The sequence below is a fragment of the Phaenicophaeus curvirostris genome, chromosome 16 (genome assembly GCF_032191515.1).
Source record: "Phaenicophaeus curvirostris isolate KB17595 chromosome 16, BPBGC_Pcur_1.0, whole genome shotgun sequence".
In the NCBI taxonomy this organism is placed as follows: Eukaryota; Metazoa; Chordata; class Aves; order Cuculiformes; family Cuculidae; genus Phaenicophaeus; species Phaenicophaeus curvirostris.
Window position 1 is genome coordinate 2,647,881 of NC_091407.1, and position 17,711 is coordinate 2,665,591.

The following is a 17,711-nucleotide window of genomic DNA, read 5'->3' on the forward strand; positions in this document are numbered from 1 at the left end:
TGACAGACAAGCAGGGAATGCGGGTGATACTGTGTAAGCCTTTTTCCCCTAGAAACGCAGAATAAGATACCACAAGTGTAACGTTACTTCCCAGTGTGAGCATTTTAACTGTATGCAAACGTTCAATTTGCTTTTAAATTAGTTATTTACGAATCTTTCATATGTTGCTTTTGTTAGACTAACAGCTCAAGACTGCATCCCAGATCACGCCGATGAAGAGACGTCGGAGAGGCGTCTGCAGCCCAGGGGCAAGTGCAGGCTGGGGCCTTTCTTTCAGATATTCCTCAGTAAGGACTAACCAAGGAATTCCCTGGCTTTGTGACAGCGAGTCCTGCCATTCCAGCCCTCTAACACCAAACCTATGAGTTGTTATTTCAGGTAAGATGCTTTTTACATCACTGTTATAACAGTGCTAATTAATACTAATGGGCTTTATTCAATTGATTTATCATTATTACAAACCCAGTATTTGAAGTTTTAAGACAACTTTTAGTATCGGTTTGGAACAGCCAGCTGTGCTGTTTCTGTCAGTCCTTACTGAGTCTTGCTTTAAGGTGGCTATTGTTTGAGTTACTTTTGCTCTAATGTAATTGCAAGTGTGTCTTTAAATGATTAATATTTAATATGAGCATTCAGACATGGCACAGCTATAACAGAAGAGGTGAACGTGTTCCAAGTTTGATTTTTGCCTGGAATGGGTAACTCTGAAATTCTGCAGTTCTTGACCCTTTTCACATCCTCTCAGGCACGAGTGACCACCGAGCCGAGCAGAGACCCACCGCCTGCTCAGGTGGGCAGGGGCCTTAGTGCCTGTTTGTTTATGGTTATCTTTCCTCTTTGTGGATTCCGGCTGCTTTGCAGGCGCTTCTGATGCTCTGCACCTCTCTGAGCCATGTCCGGCTGCTGCCAATCCAACCGGTGATCAAGAGTTGGTGTGTTCTTCCTGAACAACCTGATCAGCAGGGATCTCGGTGCGGACGGAGCACTAGCCACAGACAGGATGCTTTCCTGCAGTGGTCGTGGCTGGATGAAGACAAGTGGAGGTAAGAGCCACCACAGGAAGCTGTGGAATCCCAGGAATGCTCTGGGAACTCGGGAATGCTGTAGGGTAGCAGAATCCCAGGTGTGCTGTGGGATGAGCAGTGTCCCAGAAAGGCTGTGGGATCCCAAAGATACTGCAAGATGAGTGGGACCCAGGGGTGCCGCGGGACCCCAGCGGCTGTGGGAGCGCGGGGTCGCAGTGGGGTGCTGGGGGGTGCAGTGGGATGCTGGGGCAGCTGTGGGGTGGGTGGGACCCAGGGGTGCTGCAGACCCCAGAGAGCCTGGCACGGGCCGGGGACATGGGGCCCCTGCGGTGCAGCGGGGTCTGTTGGTGCTGCTCCCTATGACCCTTCTGCCACAGAGCAATCGTTTTCTCCTAGCTGCCCTGAGAAGCAAGGGTTGATAGCTTTGTTCTCCGATAGCCTTCTAAAGATATAAGGTGTCAGGCATTCCTCTTCCCTTGTGAAATCCTCCTGTATCTCAGCTCCATCACCACCAATGACAAAAACACAGTATATTCTTGATTTACGTTCAGCTGCCATTACTTATAAAGCAGTTGAAAACCTCACTTTTCTCAGATGTCCTTGTGACAAACTAGGGACAAGTGGAAGAAGCATTAAAGAGTTCTTTTCTCTAGAGGAATTTTTGCTCCCTTGCTATTCTGCTTGGCCCTGCTTGCTTGTTTTTTAAGCACAGAAACTTAAATGCAATTTCTTCAGCTTTAGAATACAGCATTTTAGATGTTTGTAAAATGTGAAAATTACGATTAAACAAACTCTTAAACAATCTAAGCAGAAAATTTAAATGAGTATTTTAAAAGAAATCTTTGAAATCTGGAAATTTTGTGGCTAGTGTTTTGCTTTTGTCTTTATCTCTCTTAAACAGGTTGCATTAAATTAAAACTTTGCTGTTGCAAATAGAGCTTGCTAACATGAAACTCACTGGAATCGTCTGCATCCAGGAGCACTATGGAGCAGTTCTCAACATGGAGGAGAAATTGTTACATGTGTCCGGTAACAAAAGACATTTCACGGACAGAAAACTTGTACTGAGTGGGGCAGCAACAACCTGGCCCCAAAACTCTAACTCTGAAGTGCACAGAAACGCTGGAGCACTGAATGAAACGAATATGAGAGCAGTGGTGACAGGAGGTGGAGGCTATTTTGGATACAAGCTGGGATGTGCTCTTGCTAGCGCAGGAGCCTCTGTTGTTCTGTATGACATACACAGGCCTATCTGGGAAATTCCCAGCGGAGCAGTGTGCATCCAGGTATGATAAATTATATCATCATAACAGTCAAAGTTATTTAATTTACCTTTTCCTTAGCGTCTTACTAGTTTTCACAGAACCCAAATACCTAATTGCAAATTATTGCAAATTTCAATAACCATTTAGCTGTGTGAATATCCTCCGTGATTCTTGGTCAAGTGATTTTTGTGTGTCTGAAATAAGGAAAACAGTGAAACCTGTAATGTGTAGCACAGGGTTCCCTCTTCACCTCCTGACTCCGAAGTACTCCTCAGGACCCAGTCACTGCCCCCACCCCTGCCTTCATTTAGTCAACCCGTAGAGTGAACACAGGACAATTATGAGGCTTAATGGATGCTTTTAAAGTCCTTTGAGTTCTACTGAAAAATTCTTATTATCAGGAAGTACTGATATGGGTCTGGTTTTCATTCCGAGGATGTACAGAATGTACAAGTATATAGAGATGTATTCCCTCTGTGCTAACCCACTGTATGACAAATGCTAACCTGCAGCTTTGATTTCAAGTCCCAATGTCTTTTTTTATGCATTGCAGGCAGATGTCAGGGATTATGATGCCATATTTGCAGCCTGTGAAGGGGCTGACTGTGTGTTTCATGTAGCTTCATATGGAATGTCAGGAAGAGAGCAAGTGAGTCCAAATAGTTTGGGTTTTTTTTTCTGTGTGACTGCCCACGCTGAGGATGAGCCTTAGTGCTGTAACACTGCATGTTAAATTTTATCTCTTCACATTATCCTGAGAGCCTAAATCCACGTCCCTCCTGTTTTGGTAAACTGCTCTGTGTAAACTGGTGTGCCAGCTGCAAGCAGTCTGCTGACAGTACTGGTTTTGTAGTTGTGAAATTATTTACTCCCCATTAGAGGCTCCACCTGCACCATGGAAAGGCTTTTGAGTTGGAAATGGCATTAAACAGTTCTGGAACAGCATGAGAACAAATGGAAAGACAAGGGAGGCTAGTTGCCTCGAAAACCCTAATCCTTCCCCAAACCTTTCACATGGAACTCCTTGGTGTAAGGTCTCTATATAACTAAAGCATAATAACAGCTGTATTGCAAGCCTTGAACACCCCTCCTCTCCCTTCCTACCTTATTTAACAAAAAGAACTTCAGTAATTACCATGCCTGGATAGAACAGTGCATTCAAGTGCAATTGAGCAATGTGTACGTGAAATTGCTCCGGGTAGAGGCCACTGAAGTGCTGCTGAAACGCGGATGTGTAACTTACTGCTACACTATGTGCAATAACTGGAAACGTATCTTTAGAAGCACCACAATTCTCTTTGCTTCAAGCAGGCTAGAGTGCAAAAATACAAGAAATACATAGTTTAAAAATTATTATTTGACTTCTTGAAGTCTGAAACAGCAGCCTAAATGATCTTTTTTTATATAATCAAAGCACTAAACTCATTACCTTTACTTGGGGATATTTGTAATGTCCCCCTATTGAATTCAAAATGCCTTATTATTAAAATATGCACAATTTCTTTACTTTCCTAGCTGCACAGAGAAGAGATCGAAACTGTAAACATTTGTGGGACAAGATTCATCATAGATGGTACGTATCTGACCTTGCCAGTAGATGTTGGCATAGCATATCAGACTATGATACCACTTAGAAAAAGCCATTTCTTTCAGTTCCCACTAAACTAATTTACTTCATATGTTGCTGCAGCCTGCAAAGAAAGGAACATCGCTAGACTGATATACACCAGTACAGTAAATGTGGTCTTTGGAGGCCTTCCTATCGAAGATGGTGATGAGGAAACTGTGCCATACTTTCCCATAGAAAAGGTATTTTCTTTGTATTATATTTTCATGTTTCCTCTTAGTTTGCGTTCTTGTTTCTGAAAAAGCCTGGAGGTTTCATGACCATGTTTTGCCTGATGCCAGAATCCAGTGCCAAGAAGGAAGAAAGAAAACTCTTCACAGTCTTTGTAGATGTTATTCACAACCGTGACACATCAATTTTATGTACATTGCAGTATTTATTTCTTTGTTTCCTATCAAGGCCTTGATTTTTGAAAATAACTCATACAACGTCCTGTTAACGTTAATGAAATTCAACTTGGACACAGGAATTCTATTATATGGCTTTGAGCCTCTTTAGCCATTTATTATTTGTATGATTTCTCTGTTTCTCCCTTATTGAAGATGACATATATTCAGTGTAGACCTGATATGGAAAAGCAGCCTATTTTTATTTGAGATTATTGCAGTTAATTGAAAAGGAGAAAGTACTTCTGAGTGTTTTGGATACACAGTTTTTGTGTCCCTCTTCTGCATCAAGTGCTTCTTCACAGTCTTTCAAGAAATAAAGATGGATAGAGAAAATATTTTTAATATTTTGAATAATATATCGAAGAATGTTTTCTCTGGGACAGTGCCACGAGAAAGTGAACAGGATAACTCACACCACTTCTAATGTCTTCAAAACTTGGCTTTTGACTTTTCCATTACCTGAAAAAGAAATCCAGATTACAAAGTAGTGATCGATTACATTCTTGGCAGCATTCAAAGCATACATATATTTATTGCTTTTCAAATGTGCTGAAATTCATTAACTGGATTTGCATAAACAAAAATGCTTGCTTACCTTAGCAATATGCATGGGTTTATCCTAAAATAATACCTCACAGTTTCTGGATTTTGAGGTATTTGTTGCCGTCTGCTAAGTGAAAACTAATGGAGAAGAGATGCCCCTCTGCTCTGTCATTTCAAGAATAGATAAAAACTTATTTGCTTTTTCTCTATAGCACGTTGATCATTATTCCAGAACCAAATCAATCGCAGAACAAATGGTACTAGCAGCTAATGGAACTCCACTAGCAGGTACTTTTGTCTTAGCACGTATTAACAGGGGAATTTACTCCCTTTCTTCTTGTTCCTCACTAACATCCTGTATCCTGTATCAATCATTAGGGGACAAGATTGTCCAGCAATTATGAAATCGAGTTATCTACCCCCTCTCACAGACAAGAAGATTTTCACTTTAAAATTACTTTCAGTAGTTCAAACTGTTCCCACAGTGTCTGTAAAAGGTTTTAGCATGGTAGCAATGAGTTCAGTATGTTAATTGAAAAGATAGTGACAGCTATAAATTAAACAAAAACAAGTGTTTAATGTCACTGTACTATGCAACATAAGTAAAACATGAATGCTGATTAAATTGTTACTGCTCTGGCCCCAATTTATATATTAAAATCTGAAGAAGTGACCTGATACTACAGCCTGGAATTATTTATTACTGCTTCCCAAAGTTTTCCATGTTGAGGAAGCCAGTTATACACTTGAATACTAAAGCTCACCTGTGAGATCCTATAACTGCCAGTGCAAAACAAATTAATGTAAAGTGCAACATGATTCTATGTGACCAGGTGATACTGAGCTAAATTTAGCTGCAGACAGCTTACAGAAAAGACTCTCTTCACTTGATACTTGCAGAGAACTATAAAGAGATATAAAGTCATTGATGGGTATTCCATCCCAATAGAATTATTTTGTTTAAAAAATAAAGGTGTGGGTTTTTTCCTTATTTCCTCTTTTCTTACCAGCTCTTTATGTCAAAGACCCTCTTAGTTTTAGGAGTAACAGACAGTTGTTTGTCGATGCAATTAGCTCCAAACATCCCATTTTGATCCTGTGCCATAGCAGCATTGAGTATTTTGCATGTTTTAAAGTACTGTTAGGAACTGTTATTGGCAGATGATGAACCAGCCCACTGATATACTTAGGAAATGACTGGATTTCTGTCATGGTCCATCCTTTCTCCCTCTGAAGTTATCAAGAGCTTCCACAGCAGTTCTAGTGGGAGCTGGCTCTGCCTACGGTTGTAAGAAATTTTCAGCTCTGTCTTCCACCGCTAATGAGTCACTGTTTCCCATCAATAATTTTGTATGCATTTAGTTCATTTCATTCCACTTTCTTACCAAGAACTTGAACACTTCAGCAAACTCATCATCACATTTGGTACATTCATTCACTGCTTTGGCACAGAGACAAAGGACTGCTTAGAAAGGAATGCTTAGAAATGCTTAGAAGGAGGTTTTGAAACATCTAATAATTTCTAGGAATCTGACTGTGCTGGCAGGACTTCTCTGAATCCTACTATTTTGCATGTTCTGATTCTGCAAACTTAATAGCCAACTACTAATGCAACACCTATTGGTATGTATTATTTTTAAGACGGTGACGTTCATTTATTGCAGAGTAAGTTCTGCTACCACAGTCTTTTCATACAAATAAAGATACGCTGTAGTTATCTCAAAGTCACTTAAGAGTGGTCTTATTAATTTTTCCAGGAGGTGGAGTACTCTACACGTGTGTTCTTCGCCCACCAGGAATCTATGGACCAGAAGAGCAAAGACACTTGCCAAGGCTAGCAGTATGTATTTTAAGTTTGTAATCAGCAGAATTTTCTCTGATATACAACAGCAGCAATTCAACAATTCAGTTGTTTGTTGAGGATATCATAACTTTTGTTAACAGGCACTATATTATCTCTGTGAAGAATGTAATGCATTTTAAAAGCCTTTTTTTGAAATACCAATACGTGTAAGTCAATCTTTATAATTTATTGCTTTCTGTAATTATAAGATTCAGGCCACTCTATGATATTTCAAATGTCTGTTTGCATGCAACTTACACCAAATGGTTTAAAACATTAATGAGAAGGGATACAGCAAAATATCTTATTTCCAGCCTCAACTATTAACAGCTTTCACTATACAATGAAACAAGTTAAGAAGTCTGAAGCACCTTCTGGTACAATAGGTTACTAACAGGCAAACAGCTGAGGTGCTCATGCTTTACTCTTTTTGCAGTTGCTCTGTTTTAAACTGTAGGACTAGTGCAGTGTTTAAACTATGATCCCGGTAGAATTATACGAGTCAGTTATTTTAGAAGCCTCAGTACAATATAAAGTTACGTGTGGCTTTGAAGAAAGAATAGGTTCAAGCTCACCACATCATAAATATTTTTGGTTTGTGGCTGAGGTAGGGAATTATATGGAAGTCAGCCAAAACACACTTTATAATCTTCCAAATAAAATAATTTTTTAAGAATGTCAAATGTCATTTTAGTTAAACCTGAGGTGTTTTCTTTAGCCCCCCAAGGGTATTTTAAAAATTCTATTTAAGATTTTAAGCTTATTTACTGTGAGCCCATTTTAAGGCATCATGTAACTGTCACATTTCAGAGTTTCTAAAATGTACCTGTTAAATGAAAAATATGACACCTACCACTACTTCCTTTTTTTTTCTAGCCAAAACTACTTGTTAAATTTGATCCAATTTTGTGACTACTCTATCCATTCAGAACGATCTTACCTTTCTGTACAATATTTTACTCATCCCTAGAATAGACTTGTATTTTTTTTAAATTCAAGACATATAACGTTCAATACGTTCTTCACTCCTTCCTCACGAGCAATATTTTTAAAGCTCTCTGCACTTCTCTTGATTCTGTTTAATTGATTCATGTATTTTTTTTAAAGTAGAGACAGACCTACATTTAGCTGGACAAGAAAGCGCACCTCGCTTTAAAACCCATTTTGCTTTGGTTTCTTGTTTATGTCTACAGAGGGATATTGAGAGAGGGCTACTCAGCTTCAAGTTTGGGGATCCTGCTGCTAAAATGAACTGGGTGCATGCAGAGAATCTTGTACAAGCTCAAATCCTCGCTGCTGAAGCTCTCACCCCTGAGAAGAACTACATAGCTGTAAGTAAACAATAAAAGCACCACAGGATTCATTTGGCAGTGGATTCTGCCGCTGTATCCTGAACTACAGTAACTACTGTAGTAGCAGTAATTAATGTTTGTGTTATAGTACTTCAGCTTATGTTGTTGTCTGTGTTTTTATGTTGTTTTTATGTGTTTATGTTGTTGTCTGTGTTTTTAGCTGACAAATGTGCTATGAACAATATGGAACCTGGAAGCATTGGCTGTGCAGTGTGTTAAAAGCTGCAGTATCTCCATCTTTGCATTTTTGTAATATAATCTTTGCCACTTCTGGAAGATAAGCAAATTCTTGCTATGTCAAGAATTAAATGGGAAGTTCAGGCAGATTTATCCCCTGTTCCCTTGTACATATGTCCCAGCTTTATGTTCTAAACTCTGATCATCAGTTCTTCCCATACCATGTGCAAATAAAAGCTCATTTCATTTGGGTTCATTGATTTAAAAAATAGTTATAACTGTTTTCCTCCTTGTAAACGCAGTTTTTATTTGATCTAGAAACACCCTTCAAGTACATTAGAAAGACTTTCAAAGTAGATTAAATTACTTTTTTCCTAAAACCCCAAAAGCAAAAGGGAAAGAGGTATCTTGGGCCTTGTTTACACAGATGACTCTTACAGATTTCAGTGATTGTTACCTAGACAAAGAGTAGAACGTGTCCCACCATTTGGTGAGTCTGTGTTAACAGGCACCTCTGTAATAAATAATTTATACCAAGGCATGTTAACCACATAAACCACTTGTCCACCAATTTCACTGCAAATGTTAGTGCAAGTGACTGAAACAAGTTTAGATAGTTTGTTGGCTTGTATGTGCATCCTGTGTTATTTTTAAGCTATTAATAAGGAGTTTGATAAAGAAGTTAATATAAATGCAGTATTATTTCTACTAACTTGTCTCTTCTCTGCCTGTTTAACAGAGCGGCCAGGTGTATTTCATTAATGATGGCGAAAAATTCAACCTTTTTGAATGGTTAACTCCACTTGTATGTACAATATATACTTTATATATACTTTATCTCCAAATAATCTCTTCGACTGTGTACAACTGCAGCTTTTGTGTGCACATTGCCTTTGGTATGTCTGCTGTGGGTATAGGAGTTCTGCTGTGATCTGATCATGAGTTTAATTCCTGCTTGAAGTTCAGTGTGATTAGAGCTGTAACAATGCCAACCTAAAATACTACATTAAAGCAACTGCCAGCGCTGAGACCAAAGGAGCATCTAAGTCAGGGTCCTCTTTTGAGCTGCCGTTATCGTCATTTCTTGCATCTGTTAACGCTGGCTATTTTGAGTGGACAAAAAATATAAGTCCTAATTATTAATCTGTAACATACATTCTTTTAAAAATATCATTTTATTGTTAATGATGGGCTCAAAACCATAAATATGCAAACAGTGTTAAATTAAGGATCAGCACATTGTGACATTTCAATCTATTATTATGAACTTCTTTCCCCTTTTTTAAGACTGCTGCTCGAAAATGTCGTAGTGTCTGCATGTGACATTTAACTGGAATTCCCTGAAAAATGAAAACTCAAATAGTAACAGCAATGATGATTTTTTTCTGTTTTATCAGTAAATACTTCCACAAATAGCTTCTGAATTGAACCTTAAAAACTTCTTTGAGATTTCTGGGGTTTTTTGGTCACTGTTTTTTAAATCTCTTCCAGTTTGAAAGGTTAGGCTGCAGTAAACCATGGATACGTATTCCTACTTCCTTAGTTTATGCATCAGGTAAAAATATTTTACCAACATTTCTCTTTCCTGTCCACATACCTTCATTTTTATTCTTTGCCAACAATTTTCATTTCCCTGTATCAAAATAACATACAGTGGGCTGAAGCCCAGCTCTCTCCTGCGTGTGTAAACCAGAATGACAGGTTACTTTTAAGTCCCACAAAACCAAGATTTTTGTAGTACTTAACAGATCAAAAATTTTTTGGAGTTAACAAAAAATTTTGCGGGGGTTAAACCACAACATTACCTCAAGTAAAAATGTCTTGTTTTGCAGCCATGGTAATGGAATATCTTCATCTGATGCTGAAACCATTTGTTGAACTGTCCCCACTGCTGACCAGAAGCGAGGTAAAGTCTCTGGACATTCACAGGATGCATACATCCATGTTAATGCACACATACATGTTAACACAAAGGAACAATTTAAACAATTCAACAATTTAGGTCAGCAGAAAGTAAAATCCACCCAGTACTATTTCAGCCTCCCGTTTCCCAGGCAAATGTATGTGTTATGTACAGTTTAGGAAATATATTATGCTTGTTATCATAATCTTTGAAGAGATAAGAGTTTATGCTTGCAATCTGGGAGAGGCTGTGTTAGCTCCTTCCTTCTAAGGCCTAGTATCTTGTATGGCTTTGGCTTGGCAGTTGTGCTTTAATTTCTGAAGATATTTAGGCACCTAAGAGATGGTTTTTATCTGCCTCCTTGGGTACGTAAACATGAGTCCAAACATTTCTTGTGGGTTTTTTCAAGACTAGAAGATTCAGCATGCACTGCCTCCTTGGGCTGTCGAGATCCTTATTCTGAATGACCAGTTTTAAAGAGAATGTGACACATGTCAATAGGACAATGATATAATGGGGGGTGTTTTACATTTCCTTTAACTGTGTCTTTGCTACTGCTGACAGACTTTGTTCCAGTTTGCTCTGTATTCATGTCTTTGTACGTTGCCTCTTTTGCCCTGTAGGTACAGAACATTTCAATAACTCACACATTTCGAATAGACAAGGCGCGGAGTCAGCTGGGGTACAGCCCAGAGAAGTTTGCATTTGCCGATTCCGTGGACCATTACATTAAAACAAGACCAGAAGCCCAGAATCATCACATCTTCTCCAAAGTTTTGCTTTCATTAATTGTTAGTTTAAGTTTGATCTTTCTTTCTTTAAGTTTTGATGAACTTTCGGTTTTGCACTTTTTTAAAGAACAACACTGACCTGCACAAACCGCACGTACCCGGTCGCAGTACAGCTACCTGGATCAGTCTCATCTCCACCACAGTTACTGGCCCCAATGTAATAAACAAGCTGTTATTTTTAGATTGGAAACCAAAATTATAATGTATCACAGAATCACTGAATAACCAGGTTGGAAGAGACCCACGGGATCATTGAGTCCAACCATCAGCAGCTGTATTTGAGAAATTAAAATGAAGAATTTCAGCCAAATCACTGAAACACGCTGGAGTAGAGATTGCTGCATCTATTTCACAACAAAAATACCCCCAAACTTTCCAAAGTGAAGGAAATGAGAACCCGCAGACGGAACACACGCTACGGCAGCCGGGAACGCGTCGCAGGTGCAGAAGAGCGGCTGAAAGGACAAAGACTGACTGTGGCTCAGCCTTGGGGAACGGAGGAGCGACCAAAGGGAGGACACAACGGACTTCTGTAAATAACACAGAGGGTTCACACCGTGTGCATGTCTTTTGCGAATTATCTGGATCGCTGCATAAGAGGGGAAATAAAAGCATCCTTGAAACCGGGCTGCCGGCAGTGCTGTGCTCTGTGCTCTGGCCCTGCCAGGTGCGCCGGCCCTGGAGGCCTCCGAGCTGTGGTTTGACACCAGGTATTGTAGTTAGTAAGTTCCCATTTTAAGTCAGTTACATTAGTTAAGTGGAGGCCTCATAGCGACCTTCCAGTGCCTGAAGGGGCTACAAGGGAGCTGGGGAGGGGCTGTTCACAAAGGTTTATGGTGATAGGACTGGGGGCGACGGGGATAAACTGGAGAGGGGCACATTTAGACTGGACATAAGGGGGAATTTCCTCCCCGTGAGGGCGGTGAGGCCCTGGCCCAGGTTAGCCGCGGCTGCCCCGGCCCTGGAGGGGCCCGAGGCCGGGCTGGGGGCCCTGGGGCGGCCTGGGCTGTGGGGGGTGTCCCTGCCCGGGGCAGGGGGGGACTGGATGGGCTTTGGGGTCCCTTCCAACCCAAACCACCCCATGATTCTCTGTCACATCAGGAATGGGTTAGAACCAAAACATCAGCGGTTGCGCTGCTGCTTTACCCGCGGTTTCTGAGGGTTTCACAGCCGCCTCCCGCCGCGCGCTCCAGGGGCACCGGGGCCTGGGAGGGGGAGCAATTCCACGTGCATTTCGGGGTCCCGCAGGCGGTGGGGGCGCTCGGGTCCGTGCAGGGTCCCCCGCTCTAAACCCCCGGCAAAAGGAGCCGCCGCGGCGCGGCCAAAACAAGCTTGGCAGCGGTGGGATTCGAACCCACGCCATCGAAATGACTGGAGCCTAAATCCAGCGCCTTAGACCACTCGGCCACGCTACCGCCTGGCGGCTCACCCGCCCGCCCGGCTCTTCAACGGGGGCGGCGCCGCCGCTCTCCCCGCCCACCCGCGCGCTTTGCCCGCCCGTGTCCTACCCGCTCTCCGGCGGAGCCGCTCGGGCCCCTCGAGCCCCGCGGCCGCCCGCGCGCGTGTCCGCGGCCGCCGACAGCCCCGAGCCGGCGGCGTCGAGCGGGCGCGCAGAGCGGCTCCCCGCCCGGCACGTGCCGCCCGCCCCGCCCTCCCCGCCGGCCGCCCCTCCCCCAGCCCGGGCCCCGCGGCTGAGCCGGCTTCGCGCCGTGACTGGTGAGGAGGAGGACAAATCACAGACCCATAGGATGGTTTGGGTTGGAAGGGACCCCAAAGCCCATCCAGGACCCCCCTGCCCCGGGCAGGGACACCCCTCACAGCCCAGGCCGCCCCAGGGCCCCCAGCCCGGCCTCGGGCACCCCCAGGGCCGGGGCAGCCGCGGCTAACCTGGGCCAGGGCCTCACCGCCCTCACGGCGAGGAAATTCCCCCTTATGGCCAGGCTAAATCTGCCCCTCTCCAGTTTATCCCCGTTGTCCTCAGTCCTATCACCACGAGCCTTTGCGAACAGCCCCTCCCCAGCTCTCTTGCAGCCCCTTCAGGCACTGGAAGGTCTCTATAAGGTCTCTATAAGGTCTCCTCGGAGCCTTCTCCAGGCTGAACACCCCCAGCTCTCAGCCTGTCTCCTACGGGAGGGGCTCCAGAACCTCAGAGGTTTTCTGCACAACCCACAAACATTGTAAATGTGTTTAATTTAAGCTTAAACTCTGCAGGAACTTGAGGCTACCCAGAATCATAGAATCACCAGGTTGGAAGAGACCCACCGGATCATCGAGTCCAACCATTCCCATCAGTCACTAACCCATGTCCCTCAGCACCTCGTCCACCCATCCCTTAAACCCCTCCAGGGAAGGGGACTCAACCCCCTCCCTGGGCAGCCTCTGCCAGGGACCAATGACCCTTTCTGTGACTGTAGGAAGCAGCGTTAAACCAGGGCTCACAAAGTCTCTGCTTTCCGTTCTCAAACAGCGGCTGCCTCCTCAGCAGAGTGCTGGAATCGGCTCTCAGGATTACAGCAGCATTCCTGCAAGCGTGTGTGGCTCCCTCCAGTCCTCAAGCTAAAGCTGGAGTTAATTCATGTAAGTAATTGTGGTGGTAGACGGCTGTTCCTGGCCGAGAGTCAGAGCATCTGCTCTGTATGGTTTTAATTAAATATTAGTAATCCTCCTCCTGAAGATTATCCCGGCCGCTAGCGCTGCAGCAGTGTTTTCTCTCTGTGTTGCTTCCCTCTTTGGAGAGAGCAGGGATTGTGCTTTCTTCTGTCTGTGATGCCACCAGAGACCGCCCGTCTGTCACAGAGGACGCACTCATATCTTCCGTCTTGATTCTGTAACCCCTAATTATGGAAAAAAGCACTAATGAGGATTATTTCCATGAATACAAGATTAAGACAGTAAAAGGGGCAGGCCGCCAAGTAATACAATTAAACCAGAACCTATTTACATTAATTTCCATGTAACCCGTGAAAAGATAGGGAGTATTGTTTAAATTTTCCACAAATTCTGGCTTAAACACGGGGTGTTTTCAGCCCGGAAAGCCAGTGTTTTAGGAAGAAGATAAATGTGGGTGGTTTGAGGAAAGCTGAAACACACTCTTAATGTTTCACATGGGGAAACGGAACCCCGTGCAGTTGAGTTGAGCTGGAAGGACTAATCTACATGGAGCCTCATGGGCTCCCCAGTTGCCTCCCCTCTCTGCTCTCGGCCTTCCCTGGGGCTGCACTCCTTGCTGGGTGCCCTGGGCCCTTCCCGTGGCAACATTTTCCCTGGGAAACCCTCATTTCAGCTCCAAATCCCAAGGAAGAAGAATGGAAAGAAGTCCGGACACTGCTCCTGCGACAGCTCTCGGGGAGTCCTGGCTTCACGGGGCTTTCCAGCAGAGCTGCTGCGGGATTCTCCCATCACTAATAGTGCTAATCAAGGGGGTTTCACCTCAAATTTTAGTCTTTCTTAGGAATCGTGGAATGCCGGCTTGGAGGGGACCTCAAGGATCGCCTGATCCAAGCTTCTGGACTCCCATCCGGATCTCCCCGGGAACAGGCTGCCCAGGGAGGGGGTTGAATCCCCTTCCCTGGGGGGGGTTAAGGGACGGGTGGACGAGGCGCTGAAGGACATGGGTTAGTGATTGATGGGGATGGTTGGACTCGATGATCCGGTGGGTCTTTTCCAGCCTGGCGGGTCTGCGGGGCGGGGCTCGGGGCCGGGGCCGCCTCCCCGCGCAGGCGGCTGCGCGCCGGGGGCCGCGGAACCAGTGGGTGCTCGGTGGGTGCCCGGTAGGTGCCGCGGGGTCTTGGGGGGGGGGGTCCGGCTGGGCTGGTGGCGGCGGGAGCCGCGGTTCTGAGGGTGGAAAATGCGTCTGGGCCGGGCGGCTGCAGCCTCTGAGGGGCTGGGGAGGGGCTGCTCAAAGAGGCTGGTGGTGATAGGGCTGGGGGCAGTGGGAGCAGACTGGAGAGAGGAAGGTTTAGACTGGATATAAGGAGGGAAACAGCGACAAAGCTGGTGAGGGGGCTGGAGAACAGGCCTTAGGAGGAGCGGCTGAGAGAGCTGGGGGTGTTTAGCCTGGAGGAGAGGAGGCTGAGGGGAGACCTCATTGCTCTCTCCAACTACCTGAAAGGAGGGTGTGGAGAGGAGGGAGCTGGGCTCTTCTCCCAAGGGACAGGGGACAGGACGAGAGGGAATGGCCTCAAGCTCCGCCAGGGGAGGTTTAGGCTGGATATTAGGAAAAAATTGTTCACGGAAAGGGTGATTGGTCCCTGGCAGAGGCTGCCCAGGGAGGGGGTTGAGTCCCCTTCCCTGGAGGGGTTTAAGGCACGGGTGGACGAGGTGCTGAGGGCCATGGGTTAGTGTTTGATAGGAATGGTTGGACTCGATGATCCGGTGGGTCTCTTCCAACCTGGTGATTCTATGATTCTATGAATTTCTTCACAGCGAGGGTGCTGAGGCCCTGGCCCAAGTTGCCCAGGGTAGCTGTGGCTGCCCCAGAACCAAAAGGGATTTAGTATTATGCCAGGGAAAGAGGAGTCCTTCTTGCTTTAGTGCTTCTCTGAGATAGAAGGTGGGACTTACTCTGTTTTAGGGCAGTTCCTGTTCCCTTCCCCTGTGCTGAAGTGTTGTGGGAGGCTGTGTCTGAGCTGAAGCAGCCAGCAAGAAGTAGCTGGAGGTGCTGCAGTTGTCCCTGGTTTTACTCACTAAACCAGAGCATTCCTGTTGCTCCACAATTTGGGATGAATTAAGGCAAGCTTCAGTGCTGAGAGAGCTGAGGCATCTTGGCTCAGTCGTCCTGCCAAACCAGGGGTGTTTCATAACAGCAGACACCCTGCAACAAACAAGTCACATTTTACCAGCACTGTGATGTGAATTTTCATCTCTGTTTATCTGTGTTTGCATGTGCTGCACTCACTAACACAGTCCTGGCAACTCACCTACCCCTCCTGGTCGGGTGACTCTTGGATATGAAGGCAAAAGGAAGAAAAATAATCCAGACAGGCATCAGAAATGCAAAAAAAAAAAAAAAAGATTGACTGTATTTTAGATAGTCTTTGTTTTGAATCACATAGTGCAAGGCTGATTTAAAAAAATGGAATAAATTTTCGAAGTAGATTAGAGTAGGTAATCTAACAGGTTGTATGTGATAAAGCTGGCTTTGCAGGCTGGCTTCCATGCAGTCTGATTCTTTGCTACTTAACCCTAGGAAAGCTTCTCTAATGGATATTAAAGACTAAATGATAAAACAGTAGCAGCAATAGAAGCAGGAGTTCCTAGATAGTATAGGCTTTATGCCTTTATACAAAAGCACGGAGTATAAGCATTGGGATGAAACTTTGACTTCTTTATAGGGCTTTTGGTCAAATGGGCTATGTGGTTTAGAGCAGTGTTTGTGGAGTTTGAAGTTTGGTTGTTGAATTCTGTTTTAAAGAGCATATTATGTAAGGACTTCCAAAGTAAACACCACAAGTCCTTTACAAGAAGTATTTTTCCAAGAAAAACTGACATGAGTTATATGAACACCATTAGCTTTAAATACAAACTGTGACGATGTTCTGTTTACACAGCAAGTCACAGAAATCATGAATGTTTGCAATCACTGCTGCATAAACTTGCATGCCTGTTGCTGCAGATTCTTGGACTGTCTCAGGGGGAGTGGATCTGCCGATGTGTGTGTGACTGCAGCCGTAGGGATGAGAGCAGGACAGCAGTTGTGGGTAATGAGGCTGATCCAGTGCTACAGTATATCCTGGAGTTAGTCCCATGCTTGAAGCATCGTTTTACATTTGCTATTTGTGTGTGCTGACAAGTGGTAGAGGTTAACGTTCTCAAATACTCGTTAGACTCTGTTAAGATGATCACAGTAAAAACACTAGTGGCAACTGAGGATACATGCCCTTTCCAGTTGCGTGATGCTTTCCAGAAATGAAGGCTTTCGCGTGGTCTTTGCTAGAAGAGCAGATTATGTGAGTTGGGACTGTGGGGGTTAATTTCTGTTCGAGTTCTGCTGAATTGTCATAAACTATTTACTGGGTGGAGGCTACTGGGCATGTTCCTGTTATAAGAACTCCAGGGATGAAAAGTGAGCTCCAGGGAAAGTACTTCCATGATTCATCTATCATCTTTTATAACATATCTCTTGCAACAATCGGGCTGTGCAGTGTCTGTGCTCTGGCTCCCTGAAACAGGCAGCACTAATTTGGAAAAGCTGCAGTGAGACAGAATACTTTGGAGAGCTGCAGTGTTGATAACCACATAGAACTCCCCGTACTGCTTACTGTAACATTGTTTTATGCGTCAGACTGTCTCGGTGAAATATTTACTGAGAATGTCACCTTCTGGGCCTAGGAATAGTTGATCAGATTTTAATAAAAACCCATGACCTGTCTGCCTCACGCTGTTGTTTTTACTTTCGGTTTGCTTAGTTTACCTGGGTGCCAGGACCCAGGAGAAGCCAAACCCTACCTATCCTGTTCTCTTAGGATCCAGGAAGCTACTAAAAAGTTGAAATAACCAGTGAGAAAGTCAAGCTTTCTCGCATCTTTGGAAAAGAACTATTAACTGGGGAGAATATTTTTTCCTTTAAGCTCTATTGTTGAAACGAACACAGCTCAGAGACTCAGTGCTGTTGAGCAGACTGCCATATCTGCTCTCTGAAGCTGGAAGAGGATTGTTTAGATCACACGAGACTGGTCCAAAGTGAAATCCTTTCACAGACTGTGGAAGACACAAGGGTTGAGGTACCTCTTACAGATACCTCCTGTCTCTCTAGACTAATAGCGAGCGCACTGGGGCAGCAGCAGTGGAATGGCAG

The 17,711-nt window shown here is 44.3% G+C and overlaps 1 protein-coding gene and 1 non-coding gene across 3 annotated transcripts; one reads left to right on the forward strand and one right to left on the reverse strand.

The window, feature by feature from the left end:
- The first annotated feature begins 242 nt into the window (after nucleotides 1-242).
- Nucleotides 243-11,124, forward strand: LOC138727535 (putative short-chain dehydrogenase/reductase family 42E member 2). Of its 2 annotated transcripts, XM_069870021.1 has the most exons (12): nucleotides 243-1,043; nucleotides 1,927-2,311; nucleotides 2,844-2,939; nucleotides 3,806-3,863; nucleotides 3,981-4,099; nucleotides 5,062-5,137; nucleotides 6,607-6,689; nucleotides 7,886-8,023; nucleotides 8,961-9,026; nucleotides 9,713-9,776; nucleotides 10,054-10,127; nucleotides 10,748-11,124. In XM_069870021.1, exons 2-12 carry the CDS (start codon nucleotides 1,973-1,975, stop codon nucleotides 10,991-10,993), a joined length of 1,359 nt encoding a protein of 452 aa, XP_069726122.1. In that variant the 5' UTR covers nucleotides 243-1,043; nucleotides 1,927-1,972; the 3' UTR covers nucleotides 10,994-11,124. The 2 variants fall into 2 exon arrangements, with proteins under 2 accessions (XP_069726122.1, XP_069726121.1); XM_069870020.1 differs by lacking the exon at nucleotides 243-1,043 and having other exon boundaries at nucleotides 1,882-2,311.
- A 1,124-nt stretch (nucleotides 11,125-12,248) lies between these two features.
- TRNAL-UAG (transfer RNA leucine (anticodon UAG)) lies at nucleotides 12,249-12,330 on the reverse strand. Its single transcript has one exon. It is a non-coding gene; the product is annotated as a tRNA-Leu (tRNA).
- Nucleotides 12,331-17,711: the final 5,381 nt, after the last annotated feature.

Excerpts from the sequence above, each read along its gene's own strand:
- LOC138727535 (XM_069870021.1), top strand. The coding sequence starts at position 1,973 with ATGAAACTCACTGGAATCGTCTGCATCCAGGAGCACTATGGAGCAGTT. Across the intron at positions 6,690-7,885 it reads GACACTTGCCAAGGCTAGCA|AGGGATATTGAGAGAGGGCT; the intron begins GTATGTATTTTA and ends TTATGTCTACAG. Across the intron at positions 8,024-8,960 it reads CTGAGAAGAACTACATAGCT|AGCGGCCAGGTGTATTTCAT; the intron begins GTAAGTAAACAA and ends CCTGTTTAACAG.